Source organism: Hemitrygon akajei, chromosome 9 (assembly GCF_048418815.1).
Source record: "Hemitrygon akajei chromosome 9, sHemAka1.3, whole genome shotgun sequence".
Taxonomy (NCBI): Eukaryota; Metazoa; Chordata; class Chondrichthyes; order Myliobatiformes; family Dasyatidae; genus Hemitrygon; species Hemitrygon akajei.
Window position 1 is genome coordinate 54,179,757 of NC_133132.1, and position 17,347 is coordinate 54,197,103.

Sequence of the window (17,347 nt, forward strand, 5' to 3'; positions counted from 1 at the left end):
CATGAGCTAGTCCTCAGAGGATAAGAGGTGGAGAAGGTATGCAACTTAAAATTCCCAAGAGATATTATTTTGGGGGACTTATCCTTGTCGAAGGCAATTGAGATATCAAAAATCAGTGCTGCCCTGCTTATCCAAATGGGAATTGGCTCTGTTCAGCAAGTAGATGACAGCACCGTCGACTCCAATGTGCTGCAGGTGATCGAGGGCTGATCTGACCAAGGGTCAGAGGTGAGCCAGGACCGGCCTCTCTAGGGTCTTCATGATGTGCGAGGTCGGGGCCACTGGATGGAGTCATTCAAGACTTACAGTTGGCCCTTCTTGTGTACTGGGACCACATGAGATGTTTCCCACACAGTCAGGGCCCTTTCCAGACTGAAACTCAGATTGAAAATGCGCTGGAGAACTCCACACATCTACTCAGCACACTCCTTCAGGACCTTGGGGTTCATACCATCTGGTCTCAATGTTTTGCCGTGTCTGAGTTTCCCCAGAGCCCTCCTCAGCTGCTCAGTAGTGAAGGTGAGTCCATGATGACTGGGGAGTTGGTGGGAGGTGGGAGGTGGGGGTTGGAGGAGGTGAAGACCAGGACAATTGCAGTTGGCATGTGGAAATGTGGATGGTAGGCTTAGGGCAAGGAGGGGACATAGACAGTGGTAGCCTGTGTTGTTCATTCACATGTTGAACTGGAGGGGGGAGGAAGGGAGGCATTGGTGCTGAGGGTGCATTGGATGCCTCAGCACTTGAACAAGTGTGTTGAGGAGGTGTGAACAGGGGGGCAATTGTCAAACCTATTGAAGAATTGGTTTACAGTAACTCATTAGCCCATTCATGACTGCATTCTGAGGTTGCTCTGTAGCTAGGCTGATTGTTCTTCATGCCTCTCCACACCTCCCGTAGGCAATTCTGCCCAATCTTGTTCTCTAGCCCTCTCCTGCATTCCTCTTTAGCCACCTTTAGCTCCCTCTGCACAAGTTTCAATTCCTCCCTGTCCCCTGATCTAAAGGCCCATTTTTATGGTTGAGAAGAGCCTTTAGATCACTGGTGACCCACAGTTTGTTGTTCGGAAAGCAGTGGACAGTCCTTGATAGTATTACAGTGTCCATAATGTAACCTGTAACGAATTATATAAACAACAAAGAATGCTGAATCAAACAATGTATTTGCAATATTACTCAAATATTATCGTAATATTAAATACACAACAGTCCTCCTTGCCCAGCTATAAATTCCAACTCAATATAGAATGCAACTCAACTCAAATATATATTCTATTGCTCCCCAGTTATATTTCTCTCTCAGCACTGGAATAAATGGGAGAACAGGAGCTTTCTGCTGTTGGTTCCAGCCATGTAGACCTGACACAGTGTGCGGTATTTTCTGCTTTTCCTTTGGATCATCTCTGCCATAATAGGGAGACTTCTGATATGCATTAGGAAACCAGAAAGGCTTTCTAAAACATATGTGTGGCATTTTTATTTAACACTATTTCACCTTTGATATGTTTGAGTTTTCCAATGCCCCTCTTGAACACTGCTGTGGCATCACCCAGTACCTTTCTTAACTTGCTTTCAGTTGGCTCTGTCGTAGGGGACGTGGCATGCAAACGGCGGATGGGTCTCCAATCAAGTTGTAGTTGTCTCAGCCACTCATGACCTCATAGTGCCGGCCCTCATAACTTTTACCACAAACAAGCCCGATGTGCCTTGTTAGTTGTTGTGTTTCACTCTTACAAATGTCATTCCCAGAGGAATGATCTTTTCTCCAGTATACTGTAAGTTGTCAGTTGGATATCTGCAGGCTTCAGTTCAGTATCTCTGAAATGCCATTCCAACTCACTTTGTAGAATGACTGAAATAGCTGAGCCAGTGTCCAATTTCATTTTAATTAATTTGCCATTCACTTCTGGTGAAAGACGTATTGCCCATCCCCTGTTAGCTGTCACATTGTAAATCTTAAGGCTACTCACTCCTGTGTCACTCTCATCATTATCAGATCTCCTTAAACTTCTCAACTTTCACCCTTAACCCATGACCTCTGGTTGTAGTCCCACCCAACCTCAGTGCAAAAAGCTGGCTTGCACTTACCCTATCTATAACTCTCATAATTTTGTATACCTCTAACAAATCTCCTCTCAATCTTCTATGTTCTAAAGAATACAGTCCTAACCTTTTCAATCTTTCCTTATAACTCAGGGTCTCCAGACCTGGCAACATGCTTTTAAACTTTCTCTGCACTCATTCAACCTTGTCTACATCTTTCCTGTACGCAGCTGACCAAAACTGCACAAAATACTCCAAATTAGGCTGCATCAGTGTCTTATACAACTTCAACATAACATCCCATCTTCAGCACTAAATGCAGTTATTTATGAAGACCAATGTGCCAAAAGCTTTCTTTACTACCCTATCAACCTGTGATGCCATTTTCAATGAATTATGGACCTGTATTCCCAGATCCCTTTGTTCTACCACACTCCTCAGTGCCCTACCATTCACCGTGTAAGACTTACCCTGGCTGGTCCTACCAAAGTGCAAAACCTCACACTTGTCTGTGTTAAATTTCATCTGCCATTTTTCAGCCCATTTTCAAGCCATGATAGCTTTCCTCACTGTCCACTACACCCCCAATCTTCACACACAAAATGCTGGTGGAACGCAGCAGGCCAGGCAGCATCTATAGGAAGAAGTTCAGTCGACGTTTCGGGCCGAGACCCTTCATCAGGACTAACTGAGAGAAGAGATAGTGAGAGATTTGAAAGTGGGAGGGGGAGATCCGAAATGATAGGAGAAGACAGGAGGGGGAGGGATGAAGCTAAGAGCTGGAATGTTGATTGGCAAAAGGGACCCAATCTTGGTGTCATTCGCAAATTTGCTGATCCAGTTAGCCACATTATCATTCAGATCATTGATATAGATGGCAAAGAAAAAAAGACACATCACCGATGCCTGTGGCACACCACTAGTCACAGGCCTTAATTCAAAGAGGCAACCTTCTGCTACCCCTCCCTGGCTTCTCCCACAAAACCAGTGTCTAATCCAATTTACTACCTCATTCTCAATGATGAGCGACTGAACCTTTTTGACCAGCCTCCCATATAGGACCTCGTCAAAAGCCTCGCTAAAGTCCATCCAGACCACATCCAGTGCCTTGCCTTCATCCATTTTCCTGGTAACCTCCTTGAAAACTCTATAAAATGAATTGGACATGATCTACTATACACAAATCCATACTGGCTAACCTTATTCAGTCCATGTCTATACAAATACTCTTATATCTGGTCCCTTAGAATACCTTGCAATAACTTTCCCACAACCGATGTCAGACTCACCAGCCTATAATTTTCTGGATTCTGTTTAGAGTCTTTTTTAAACAGCAGAACAACATTGGCAATCTTCCAATCCTCTGGCACCTCTTCTGTTGCTAAGGATGTTTTAAATATCTCTGCTAGGGCCCCAGCAATTTCTGCACTTGTCTCCTGTGGGGACTGGGGATACACTTTGTCAGGCCCTGGGGTTTTATCCACCCTGATTTGCGTCAGGGTAGCAAACATCTCCTCCTCTGTAATCTGTACAGGGTCCTTTAAGATGATGCCACTTTGCCTCTATAGACTCTGTGTCCGTCTCCCAAGTAAAGACAGATGCAAAGAATGCATTTAAGCTCTCCCCAATCTGTTTTGACTCCACATGTGGATTACCATTCTGGTCTTCCAGAAGACCAATTTTGTCCCTTGTAATCCTTTTGATCTTGACATATCTGTAGAATCCCTTAGGATTTGCCTTCACCTTGTTTGCTAGAGCAACTTCATGCCTTCTTTTAGCCTTTCTGATTTCTTTTTGGAGTGTTCTCTTGCACTTACTGTACTCCATAAGCACCCCATTTGTACCTCCCTGCGTATACCTGCAATGAACCTCCTTTTTGCTCTTAACCAGGGTCTCAATATCTCTTGAAAACCAAGGTCCTCTACAATTGTTATCTTTACCTTTTATCCTGACAGGCACATACAAGCTTTGTACTCTCAACATTTTGTTTTTGAAGGCCTCCTGCTTTCTAAGTGCACCTTTGGCAGAAAACAGCCTGTCCCAATCCTCACTTGCTAGATCATTTCTGATACTATCAAAATAGGCCTTTCTCCAATTTAGAATCTCAAACCATGGACCAGACCTATCTTTTTGCATATTTACTTTGAAACTAATGGCATTGTGGTCACTAGATGCAAAGTGTTCCCCCACACAAGCTTTTGTCATATGCTCTGTCTCATTCCCTAATAGCAGGTCCAATGTTGCAGGCTCTTTTATTGGGATTTCTACGTACTATGAAGGAAACATATTTGACAAACTCTGTCCCATCTAGTGCTTTTATAGTATGGGACTCTGAGTCAATATGTGAAAAGTTAAAATCACCTACTATAGTAACCATAAGTTTCTTGTAATAGTCTGTCATCTCTTTACAAATTTGTTCCCTTAAATCCCTAGGACTGTTAGGTGGTCTGTAATATAGCCCCATCAACGTGCTCAAACCTTTCTTGTTTCTAATTTCCACCTATAAAGCCCCACTAGTCCAGTTCTCCAGTCTGCCCTGACTGAGCACTGCTGTGACATTTTCCTTGACTAGTAATACCACCCTCCTCCTTTAATCCTTCCTGCTCTGTCATGTCTAAAACAACAGAACCCCACAATACTGAGCTGCCAGCCCTGCCCCTCCTGCAACCAAGTCTCACTAATGGCTATGACAGCATCATTTCCAGATATTGATCCAGGCCCTGAGCTCATCCACCTTGCACTGAAATGGACTCTCCTTCCTTCTGATTCCGCTTGTGAAACCTAACTTGTTCTGCAATCAACAACGTGTTTGGTTCTAAATGTTCCTGTATTACTTTCGCAACATCAGCAAAGCTCATTTCAGCTGGTTTGGATGGAGCAGTTAACTTCTAAGGAAACTGTTAGCCTTTAATCCAAATGCACTCAGCAAAACTGCCACTTGCTTCTCATCGTCTGTTCTACTTGCTTTAAAATACTGCTTAATTTGCCCAGTATACAATATCCAGTTATCTCTTGTGCCATTGAACTTGTCTATCTTTCCAATGTAGCCAGCCATTTCTGCTTTTTTAAAAAAATTTATGATTATTATCACCCGGTTTAGAACCTTTATTTACCCTTTTTAAAACTCGACCTTTTCTCTCCCCTCTCAAAGAAGCAAAAGCTGTGCTGCTTTCTATTTAACTTGAACTTCTCACTGTGCCTTTTTTTAAGTTCGAATGTCTTGCTGCACTTTAACAGGTCTTGGGTTCATTCAAAACTTCCTCTTCACCACTGGTATGTTTTGTAATTCCAAAACATAAAATGAATTGAAAGCTGTGAATATGTGTCTTAGTTTTGTCTTTACTTTAGCGAGGCACACATATGACATGGTGATACATGCCATTCACGTACTTTTACACGTAACACGTAAACAACAGAAAATGCATATTAAAACAATAAATTCACAATATTATCAAATATTACTGAGATATTAAATACATAATGCTACCAATCTCTGCACTCTGTGACCAAGCCAGTTCAGAATCCACATAGCCAAGTTTCCATGGATCTCCTGCTTCATGACTTTCTCAATAAGCCTACAACGAGGAACCTTGTCAAATGTACAGAACTCCAGTCTTTTCAAGATGAAATCTTTCACATCTTAGATGATGACGTAGGCCTTTGGTCCAACAAATCATTTGAAAGGCAGCCATGCTTCTGCTCTGCACTGAAGTATAGGACCAGGACTTTGTACTTAAATGCACAGAGTGGGATTCTTGCTTAGAAATAAGAATGATAATGTCTGAACCACAGCAGAAATTAATAAACAGAAGGGCTGTACACCAATTTGATCACAGATAAAAACACAGATGTTTTCTCATTAAGTGACTCTTACCGAATTATTTTTCATGATGTCCACCAATTTTCTCACTTGACCTGGAAGATCTCTAGATGTTGGGGGATAAAATGCACAATAAATGATAATATTCCTTTGAACATGGAGATGAGAATGGTAGGGTAGCAAGCTCTAAGGATGATGGATTTTGATCTTTTCCAAGAGTGCCTTGTATTAAAGATGTTATTGCATTGTGTTTAAAGATGAAGTGTCTGCTGATCACAAAGCGGCAGAGAAATCCATTGAGTTTGCAAAAATCGTTGCTGATGAATATCTAACAACAGAACAAGTCTATAATACTTATTGTTTTCATGCCTTACATAAAACCTAAATAAGTAAAACACAAATACAGTGTCCTGTAACCTTTTAATTAAAACATGGCATCATAGGCAGCTACTGAAAGCCTGCTGTTGTTTGCTGTTGTTCAACAGCTGATTCAGGTATTCTCCCGATGCTGCTGTGCTGATTTTGTTACTCTGCACACGTTGTATTTTCATTAATAGTATGTAATACCTTTTACTGTTAGTGTGTATGGGTGATGAGCAAGTGTAAGACAAGGACTGCTTACCAGTAGCACAAAAATTTCAGTGGGAAATGATGGCGATCCCAAGCCATCTCATTATGAATTTAAAAAATCGGAAAAAATCCAAAATCCGAAACACTTCCAGCCCCAAGCTTTTCAGGTAAGGGGCACTTAACCTGTATTCATGGAAAGTTAACATACCCGGCCAAAGCTCCAGGGAAAGCCTGATTCAGGAACACGTTTGGCTTATCAAGGTTCCCTTTTCCAGTAGAAAATCCAGTCAAAGAAGGGTTAAATTCACGGAGGATATCTGAGGGATAGAAACCAGGAAGATATCACAAAGAGAGACAATGCTGGCCGCTGCATAATACTTCATCAGATCCAAGGAAAAGTTAACCGTCAGCAATATTTTTTGATGAACTGACTTCCAAGGGATGTGATCAGCAGAGCAACTTAGATAATAAATACACTGAACCATACATGCTCAAGAGCAGATTCTACCTCCCCAACCTCAATGTACTACTCAGCAATTGCTTAATTGATTCTAGGAACATCACTCCCACCACCTTACCAGACATCTACTATTCAACCTCTTTGTTTTTTTGAGCCCAAGACAATTTTGCTATTAGAGACTTGATTGACCTCAAGAATGACTTTTACTGACTTCCTTTCACTTCAAGTAAAACTGTCAACTTTGACCCCAGAGTTAGTCACTCGTGCAGTCCGTCATCCCTCTAACATGTTTCTTGATACTTCTTGATGCAATCCATCCTGATCTCTCTTTTTGCGGCTGAGTGTTAAGCCACGATGAATTAGTGTTCAGCAGTGCTCCTGCTGAGAGCCTCAAACCATTCCTAAACAAAACAGCTGTGATACAAGGAGAAGTTGCTGTTGTTGAGCTCTCCCAACAGACAGGAGACTTTGGTTGAAATCCTTATTGGGAGCTGCTGAGTAGAAACAGCATTTTCTGTTTTTACTTTTGATTTGCAGCAACTGCAGTTTTCTTTCCAATTTTCAATAATTCCAATAGGTTGAATCCTTCATGCAACGTGAAGATTCCAAGTGTTGACTTGCCTTGCACGTTTAGATCTGCCAGTGACTATTTTTCGATTGTTTCATTTCAATCTTAAAACTGATGGGAAAAGTTACACCGCAGTACAATAAAACATGGGAGCAGAATTGGACAATTTTGGCCCATAGAGTCTGCTCCACCATTCCACTATGGCTGGTTTATTATCCCTCTCAACCTAATTCTCTTACCTTCTCTCCATAACCTTTGACCCCTGACTAATGAAGAACCTATCAGCCTCCACTTCATATACGCATTCCAAATGTCTTGACCTCTACTGCTGTCTGTGACAATAAATTCCACAGATTCACCACCCTCCGGTGAAAGAAATTTCTCCTCATCTCTGTTCTAAAGAGATGTCCTTCGATTCTGAGGCTTTGCCCTCTTGTCCTAGACTCACCCACTATAGGATACATCTTCTCTATGCTCACTCTAACTAGTTCTTTCAATATTTGATAGGTTTCAATGAGATCCACCCCCCTCATTCTTCTAAACTCCAGCGAGTACACAGGCTCAGAGCCATCAAACGCTTTTCACACATTAGCCCTTTCAATCCCAAGATAATTTTTGCAAACCTCCTCTGAACTCTCTCCAATGCCAATATATCTTTCTTAGATAAGGAGGCCAAAAATACTCACAATGCTCCAACTGTGGTCTCACCATTGCCTTATAAAGTCCCAGCATTATGTCTTTGCTTTTATACTCTAGGCCTCTCAAAATGAATGCTAACATTTCATTTGCCTTCCTTATCACTGACCCAACCCACAATTTAACCTTTAGGGGATCCTGCATAAGAATTCTCAAATCCTTTTGCACCTCTAATTTTTGAATTTGCTTTCCACTTAGAAAATAGTCTACACTTTTATTCCTCTATCAAAGTGCATGACCATACACTTCCCTGCACTGTATTCCATCTGCCACTTCTTTGACCATTCTCTCTATCCATCTTCAGTCCTTTTGCAGTTCTCTACTTTCTCGATGACCCACCCCTCCACCTATCTCCGCATCGTCCACAAAATTGGCCACAAAGCCAACAATTCTGTCATCCAATTTATTGGCATATAATGTGAAAAGAAGCTGTCCCAATATCGATCTCTGTGGAGCACTACTAGTTAGCAATAGACAACCAGAAAAGGCCCCTTTACTCCTAACAGCCATTCACTCTTCTATCCACGCTGGTATCTTTCCTATAATACCATGAGTTCTTATCTTGTTAAGCAGCCTCATGGCGGCACCTTGTCAAAGGCCTTTTGAATATATAAGTAAATGACATCTACTGACTCCCCTTTGTCTATCCTACCTGTTATTTCCCCAAAGAGTTCTAACAGATCTGTTAGGCATTGGAAGATTGGTGCACTTACAGAAATAGCATCACATTGATGCACTTACTTGGCAGAGTTGTAGTGGTTCGTAGTGATCCATCTCCTCCAATACTGCAAAAAGAGGAAGTAAATCAGACTCTGGAAAAAAATACCTGCATAGTTTTTAAGAACTATTTCTAATAGTTTATATAGTGTCTCTCAAATATTTTTATTCCAAGTTTTTTTCCTTACCAGAGGGCTCATTCTCCAGGTGCTGAATCTGGAGTCAAATTCTTTTCCTACAGTAACTTCATCGTTTTTGTTCCATATTCTGTGACTATCAGCAGAGAAGCCGTTGCATTGAGCTATCTCAAACTACGTGATGTGACCTCGGGTCAAGGGACTAGAGATTCAGTGCAGAGCTGAGGAGAAATATACTCCAAATTTTACTGGACTCGTACCCAGGATAAGCATACGACTCATGATTTGACCTCTGGGGATTGACTATGCTGGTAAATTAAAAATCTGGGATAAAAAGCCTCTCTAAAGGTGAGCATGAAGTTACTGGATTGCCATAAACAGCCATTGGTTCATCATCTACTATCCTTACTGAGCCTGACTTTAATGTGGCCCAGACCTACTATTATTGATGAACTAGCCTCTGAAGTGAGTGATGCCTCACGCTATTCAGAAAATTAGTAGTGATGACAATAAAACATTTGTTGTCAGAGGAGATATGTTGGGGAAGTCAAAAACTAGAGAGCAAAGGTTAAAGGTGAGAAGGGAAAGAATTAAAAGGGACTTGAGGGGCAACTTTTTCAGACACACGATGGTGATATTTGGAATGAGTTGCCAATGGAAGCGGTTGAGGCATGTATAATAATAATAACATACAAAAGGGCCTTGGACAAGTACACGAATAGGGATGTGAGCCAAAAGGAAGCAAATGGGATTAGCTTAGATGGGATTCTCATTTGACATGAAGCAATTGACTGAAGGACCTTGCTTCTGTGGTGGTTATTCAATGCCTCTAGTTTGACATCTTTCAAACATACTAAATGCTTCCTTATGTAAATCAGGCTGGCTGAAACCTTTGCACACTGTACACCTCTCCTGTTCGCAAGGGAAGAGGGGAAATGGGATGGATGGCCATTCGCTGTTGATTCTTGCACTCTATCAGAGTAAGCCAAAATGGCTGCCCTTGTCACTTGGTTGTGCTCCTCACTTTAATCAAGGCCACATACCATTAGTTCATTCACTAAGTTCCTCGGAAATCAGTGGCTCATCCCATCCATCCAGCCTCTCACTATCTGCTGAAGCCAAACCTACAAAGCTAAACACTACTCCAAAACCAGTGGGTTTGATGTTGAGATTTACTTTCAGGCTTTGTAGTTTGCACATGCACTTTGCAGTCAGGCAAGATTAGAGAACACCTAGTGTGTTCATATGTTTTAACCAGCTGTTCATTGTTGACTGTTCTGTAAGAAGCAGCAACAAATAGCCAGCTTCAGGAAGCAGCACCAATGCAGCCAATAAAATCATACACAAAATGCCGGAAGATCTCAACAGAAACGAGAGAAAATCTGAAGATGCTGGAATTCCCAGCAACACACACAAATTACTGGGGAAACTGAGCAGGCCAGCCAGCATCTAGGAGAAGAGCACAGCTGACCTTTCAGGCCGAAACATTGACTGTACTCTTTACCTAGATGCTGCCAGGTCTGCTGAGCTCCTCCAACATTTTGTGTGTGAAGATCTCAGCAGATCAGGCAGCATCTACAGAGAGGAATATTGAGCTGATATTTTGGGATGAGACCCTTCATCAGGAGTGGAAAGAAAGGGGGAAGAAGCTGGCAAAAAAGGGTAGGGGGAGGGAAAGGAGTACAAGCTAAAAGGTGAAAGATGAAACTAGGTGAATGGGGGTGGGGAATGAAGTGAGGAGCTAGGAGGTGATAGGTAGTAGAGGTAAAGGGCTGAAAAAGAAGGAACCTGAGAGGAGAGGAAAGTGGACTATGGGAGAAAGGGAAGGAGGAGGAGCACCAGAGGGAGCTGATAGGCGGGTGATGAGAAGGGGCAAGGAGGGAGCCAGAAAGGGGAATCGAAAAAGAGCAAGGGGGAGGGGTCTCTTTATTCCTCGCCATTGATGCTGCCTTACCTGCTGAGTTCCTCCAGCATTATGTGTGTGTGTGTTATTCTGGATTTCCAGCATCTGCAGGATCTCTCATGTTTACCAAAGCAACCAGATGCTGTTGGATGCAATGCCTCATACCTGAAGGACAGCCCCCTATACTGCGTTAACACGTCCAGAACGTCTTTGGGTTTTGAGCCTATCCCGTTGCCTGCCTGTAAAACACAAGGAACAGCATTGATTTCTCCTCCAAAGGTGAGATAAACTCTTCTCCAATGGCTGTCAAGGAAGAAGCTGATGATGAGACAACATGGGGTGGTGAATGAGTGAATGCAACCAATCACACCTTCTTGGAAAAAAGGAAGAAAGATTTGTTCAAAATTAATTTACTTAGCTCCGGTCGTTGGGTTGGTATCTTCATACTAAAAGTGACCTGTCATTTGAAACAGGTTGGTACTTTAGAAACACTGAGCAGCCTGCCCTTCCATCCCCAGATGCAGCACCGCTGATCAGGCTAATCCTCATATCCGGACCACTTTCAACCCCTCTTGAGAAAATGAAACTAAGACAGGCAAGACATGGATTTAGTTTGACAGTGGAACAAGCTTGGGGGCAGAATGGTCTACTCAATGCCCTAGTATGTGAAGGATTCAGTTTGACTGCACTTGATTGTGTGTAACAGGTGCTGCCACGTTGTAAGAAACTTTGGAAGTAAGTTCTTCAAAGGAGTGCACAGTGACGGCAAACCGAACTGCTCTGAACAATCATTTGGGTGGGTACTTGGATAGAAAAGGAGTAAAGGGATATGGGCCTAATGCAGGCAAATGGGCTTGGTGTAGATGGGCATCGTGGATGGTCGTTTTGTGGATGGGGTGCCAATCGAGCAGGCTACTTTGTTCTGAATGGTGCTGAGCTGCCTGACAGTTGTCACTGCACCTACCCGAGCAAATGAAGAGCACCCTTTCACCCTCCTTTCTTTTTGTTGCTAGTTTGGGCAATGTTGAATTGGGGTGGCCGGCAGATAGTGAAAACTAAGCTGAACTGAAATATGCCTTTTGATCTTATGTTTTATGTTCTGTGTTTTCGCTCATTTTTTACGTTGCTATTTGCATAATTTTTTTTTTGCACATGGTGGGGGAGTTTGATGTTTTTCTTTAAGCGAGTTCCAAGGTTCGTCTTTGTTTCTTGGCTGTCTGTAGGGAAGACAAATCTCAGGGTTGTATTCTGTATACATGCTTTGTACGCTGAATCGTTGGAACAGTTTTGGGGAGTCAGAAAAGAAGCAAGTCACTGAAGGACATCTGCCCTGGGAACTGCAGGATTTATGTGGTTCTCTGGATTCATTTTCTGGCTCGTAATGACTTCCAGGATACCGACAGTGGGTTTCTTGGTTATGTTATCGACGTCAAACCTCAAATGTAGGTGGTTAGACTTGCTCTTGTTGGAGCTAGTTATTGCTGGGGTTTGTTGTGGAATAAAAATAAGTTGGCATTTATCAGCTGGTGTTTGAATGTTGAGATAATCCTGTATATCCATTTTGCAAACATCTGATGTGCATTTACAATGTTAATGGAGTTTAAGAAGTCCTTGTTCACCATGGTAATAAATATATAAATAACAGGTGGTGGGAATTAACAACCAAGTTGGACATAACACAGTTAGTATAGTTGCTATGTTATCATATTTTTTGTTATTTTTATGGTCCATTAAGATTATTAAATAATAATGCACAAAGATTTTAATTTGCACTTTAAAACAACATGCATTCATGTTAATGATGCAGACCCTGGACTAACCGTCAGAGAGTCTCCCACAGCGCCGATAACTTTCACATCTGCTGGTCGCAAAGAGTGAACTGGAAAAAAAAGTCAGGCAAAGAATGGTTGTAAGTCCTGCATACTATTGATAGTATAACTTCATGTTTCTTAGAGAAGCTTTAATGAGGAATTCAATGGGTCAAGGCAGCATCTGTGGAGGGAATGCAATTGGAGATATTTTAGGTTGGGACCCTGCACCAGGTCTGTAGTGATGTGGAGTCTAAATCCCAAATATCGACCATTTCCTTGCTTCCAGAGATGCTGCTTGTCCCACTCAGTTCTTCCAGCAGTTCTTTTTTGCACTAGATTCCAGCATCCGTAGTCTGTTGCATTGAAAGGGACACTAACTGTCTCGTGTCAAATTCATTTTAAAGGAAATGGTAAATCATGGACCAGAGTCAGATTAAAAACCTCATTGGAGGGGTGGGGTCAGATGGGATTTCCTTATGGAATGGAAAGAGGCCATTTGTTCCATCTAACTCATGCTACCTCACAGAGTAATCATCCATTAATTTTCCCCATAACCAATTCTCCCTAGATTCCCATCAACACTTCTCCCATAAATTCTACCACCCATCTATAAACTTGGGACAGCTGACAACAGCGATTTAGCCTACTAACCTGCACATCTTTGGGACAGTGGAAGAAATTGGAGCATTCAGAAGGAAAACACACAGGCTCAGGGAGAATGTGCAAACTCCACATAGACAGTGCCTGAGATCAGGATTGAACCCAGGGCATTGGCATTGTGAGGCAGTGGTTCTACCAGCTGCACCACTGTGCTGCCCAGACTAACTGGAACCTTGCTGCAGACATTGGCAATTGGACTGACGATTAATCAGTTGATACACACGCACCAATGCAGTAAAATGCTAGCCTCAGCTGACCAAAGAAGAACACACAAAAAATGCTGGTGGAACACAGCAGGCCAGGCAACATCTATAAGGAGAAGCACTGTCGACGTTTCGGGCCGAGACCCTTCGTCAGGACTAACTGAAAGGAAAGATAGTAAGAGATTTGAAAGTACTGGGGGGAGGGGGAAATGCGAAATGATAGGAGAAGACCGGAGGGGGTGAGATGAAGCTAAGAGCTGGAAAGATGATTGACAAAAGTGATACAGAGCTGGAGAAGGGAAAGGATCATGGGACGGGAGGCCTCGGGAGAAAGAAAGGGGGAGGGGGGAAGCACCAGAGGGAAATGGAGAACAGGCAGAGTGATGGGCAGAGAGAGAGAGAAAAAAGAAAACAACTAAATATGTCAGGGATGGGGTAAGAAGGGGAGGAGGGGCATTAACGGAAGTTAGAGAAGTCAATGTTCATGCCATCAGGTTGGAGGCTCCCCAGCCGGTATATAAGGTGTTGTTCCTCCAGCCTGAGTTTGGATTTATTTTGACAGTAGAGGCCATGGATAGATATATCAGAATGGGAATGGGACGTGGAATTAAAATGTGTGGCCACTGGGAGATCCTGCTTTCTCTGGCGGACCGAGCATAGGTGTTCAGTGAAACGGTCTCCCAGTCTGCATCGGGTCTCACCAATATATAAAAGACCACACCGGGAGCACCGGACGCAGTATACCACACCAACCGACTCACAGGTGAAGTGTCGCCTCACCTGGAAGGACTGTCTGGGGCCCTGAATGGTGGTGAGGGAGGAAGGGTAAGGGCAGGTGTAGCACTTGTTCTGCTTACAAGGATAAGTACCGGGAGGGAGATCGGTGGGAAGGGATTGGGGGGGATGAATGGACAAGGGAGTCGCGTAGTGAATGATCCCTGTGGAAAGCAGAAAGAGGGGGGGAGGGAAAGATGTGCTTGGTAGTGGGATCCTGTTGGAGGTGGCGGAAGTTATGGAGAATTATACATTGGACCTGGAGGCTGGTGGGGTGGTAGGTGAGGACAAGGGGAACCCTATACCGAGTGGGGTGGCGGGTGGATGGGGTGAGGGCAGATGTGCGGGAAATGGGAGAGATGCGTTTGAGAGCAGAGTTGATGGTGGAAGAAGGGAAGCCCCTTTGCTTAAAAAAGGAAGACATCTCCTTCGTCCTGGAATGAAAAGCCTCATCCTGAGAGCAGATGCGGCGGAGATGAAGGAATTGTGAGAAGGGGATAGCATTTTTGCAAGAGACAGGGTGGGAAGAGGAATAGTCCAGGTAGTTTTGAGAGTCTGTAGGCTTATAGTAGATATCAGTAGATAAGCCGTCTCCAGAGATGGAGACAGAAAGATCAAGAAAGGGGAGGGAGGTGTCAGAAATGGACCAGGTAAATTTGAGGGCGGGGTGAAAGTTGGAGGCAAAGTTAATGAAGTCAACGAGCTCAGCATGCGTGCAGGAGGTAGCGCCAATGCAGTCGTCAATGTAGCAAAGAAAGCAGGATCGTTCCGCCAGAGAAAGCAGGATCTCCCTGTGGCCACACATTTTAATTCCACGTCCCATTCCCATTCTGATATGTCTATCCAGGGCCTCCTCTACTGTCAAGATGAAGCTACACTCAGGTTGGAGGAACAACACCTTATATACCGGCTGGGTAGCCTCCAACCTGATGGCATGAACATTGACTTCTCTAACTTCCGTTAATGCCCCTCCTCCCCTTCTTACCCCATCCCTGACAATATTTAGTTGTTTGTTTTTTTTTTCTCTCTCTCTGCCCATCACTCTGCCTGTTCTCCATCTCCCTCTGGTGCTTCCCCCCCTCCCCCTTTCTTTCTCCCGAGGTCTCCCGTACCATGATCCTTTCCCTTCTCCAGCTCTGTATCACTTTTGCCAATCACCTTTCCAGCTCTTAGCTTCATGCCACCCCCTCCGGTCTTTTCCTATCATTTCGCATTTCCCCCTCCCCCCACTACTTTCAAATCTCTTACTATCTTTCCTTTCAGTTAGTCCTGACGAAGGGTGTCGGCCCGAAACGTCGACAGTACTTCTCCTTATAGATGCTGCCTGGCCTGCTGTGTTCCACCAGCATTTTGTGTGTGTTGTTTGAATTTCCAGCATCTGCACATTTCCTCGTGTTTGACCAAAGAAGATGTGGGTTTAATCTAGCCTCTGGATTAGCTTCTAACTAGCAGTTCAGTGCGGCAGGGAGGTGTGTTATTATGTGAGTACATAATGAATAACTTCAGTTCTCAGCGTGCAATGTGGGTGGTTCACTTAGAACTGGGAGTGAAGTTGGTGGGTCACACACACTTTTGGTGGGCTAGAAGTTCCAGAGTAAAATCTGTTCATGATGAAGCCATTCTGTAAATCAGTAAATAAATAGTTCTAGCATTTTTACCCATGCAAGTTTGTCTTTGTTAAAGAACAAACATAACAGGAGGGAGTGATCCCTGTCAGAGATACTGACTTCTGGATAAAGCTTGAAACCAAACTCACATATCCTCACAAGTGAACTTTATTCATGTTTTCTTATAGGACGTGAACAACCCCCATTTCTAATTGCTTGTGATGTCCCCACGTAGGACAAGATTAAGGGATTGCTCGTTGAGTTGTAAACCATACTAACCTATAAATACATTGCTGTTCCTTTGCATCTAAAATTTGTAACTGCCTACTTCATTCTAAGGACTATATAGGTTCAGAAAGATGGTTCAATGTTACAAGGCCCAGAAGGGATCAGCAGTAAGTTAACAAAAATAAGATACATTTCCCTTTCTTGAAGCAATAATATAGGCCCTGCAATTACTGAAATAGCCAGAAATACTCAATAAAATTCAGCATGGTAGCATTAAAAGCAATTCTCTGAAAGAATAAGGTACAGCCAACCTAGCTGCCTGCGAATGCCAGTAGAGTTGCCTTGGGGTTGTTGTCAACTGGCTAAACACAGGAGTAGATGCTAGTTCCACAGATCACTTACAACGAAGCCCATACAAGAAACAGTCTGCATGTCAGGAGCCAAACAAAGGAAGATTGGTTTTGAAAAAATAATAGAATAAAAAACATCTAATACTACCTGAGTTTGGAATGACATCTGATGGATGCTTGTCTTTGCAAAGCAGTTCACTGCCATAAACCTGGTAAAGATCACATTTAAAATTCATTCCATTGTCACACTGGCATGAACAGAGTATTTTCCCTTAGGTTGCATTGGAAATGGTTTCCAGATGGTACTTGATGCCAAAACGTCCCGAGAATCTCAACAAAGTGTTAAAAATAAGCAGAAATCAGGAGATCAACAGCAGTGAAAGGAATGGGTGAAACTTGCACCCCTGCTGTTGGCGACTTGACACAACAGACATAAATCTAAGCCAGGAAACCATTACTTGCAACCCAATAAGCACTGCATTCTCAGCAAAAGGTAGCCTTGAAATTTATATTTCATAATTCCAGGCCATCAGGCTACATTCACATATATTGTATGGAGAATGCAATTCTGGATTTCACATGGAACAATGATTATAAGCTAAAAGGTCAGTACCCATATTATAAGGACTACACTCCAGAGTTCTGAAAGAGGTAGCTGAAAAGACTCTGGATGCATTAGTAGGGATCTTTCAAGAATCACTAGATTCTGCAATGGTTCCAGAGGACTGTAAAATTGCAAATACCACTCCACTCTTTAAAAAGGAAGACAGGAAATTATAGACCAGTTAGCCAGACTTAACGGGT

General features: G+C 43.0%; 1 protein-coding gene across 1 annotated transcript in view; it reads right to left on the bottom strand.

The window, feature by feature from the left end:
* The window catches only part of plb1 (phospholipase B1), a 181,686-nt gene that overhangs the window by 55,227 nt on the left and 109,112 nt on the right, over positions 1–17,347 (bottom strand). The window contains exons 32-37 of the mRNA XM_073055347.1: positions 16,692–16,752; positions 12,731–12,789; positions 11,076–11,149; positions 8,895–8,938; positions 6,638–6,746; positions 5,914–5,965 (exon numbers count right to left, since the gene is read on the bottom strand). Of these exons, the coding sequence (XP_072911448.1) occupies positions 5,914–5,965; positions 6,638–6,746; positions 8,895–8,938; positions 11,076–11,149; positions 12,731–12,789; positions 16,692–16,752 (399 nt within the window). The remainder of the gene's footprint in view (positions 1–5,913; positions 5,966–6,637; positions 6,747–8,894; positions 8,939–11,075; positions 11,150–12,730; positions 12,790–16,691; positions 16,753–17,347) is intronic.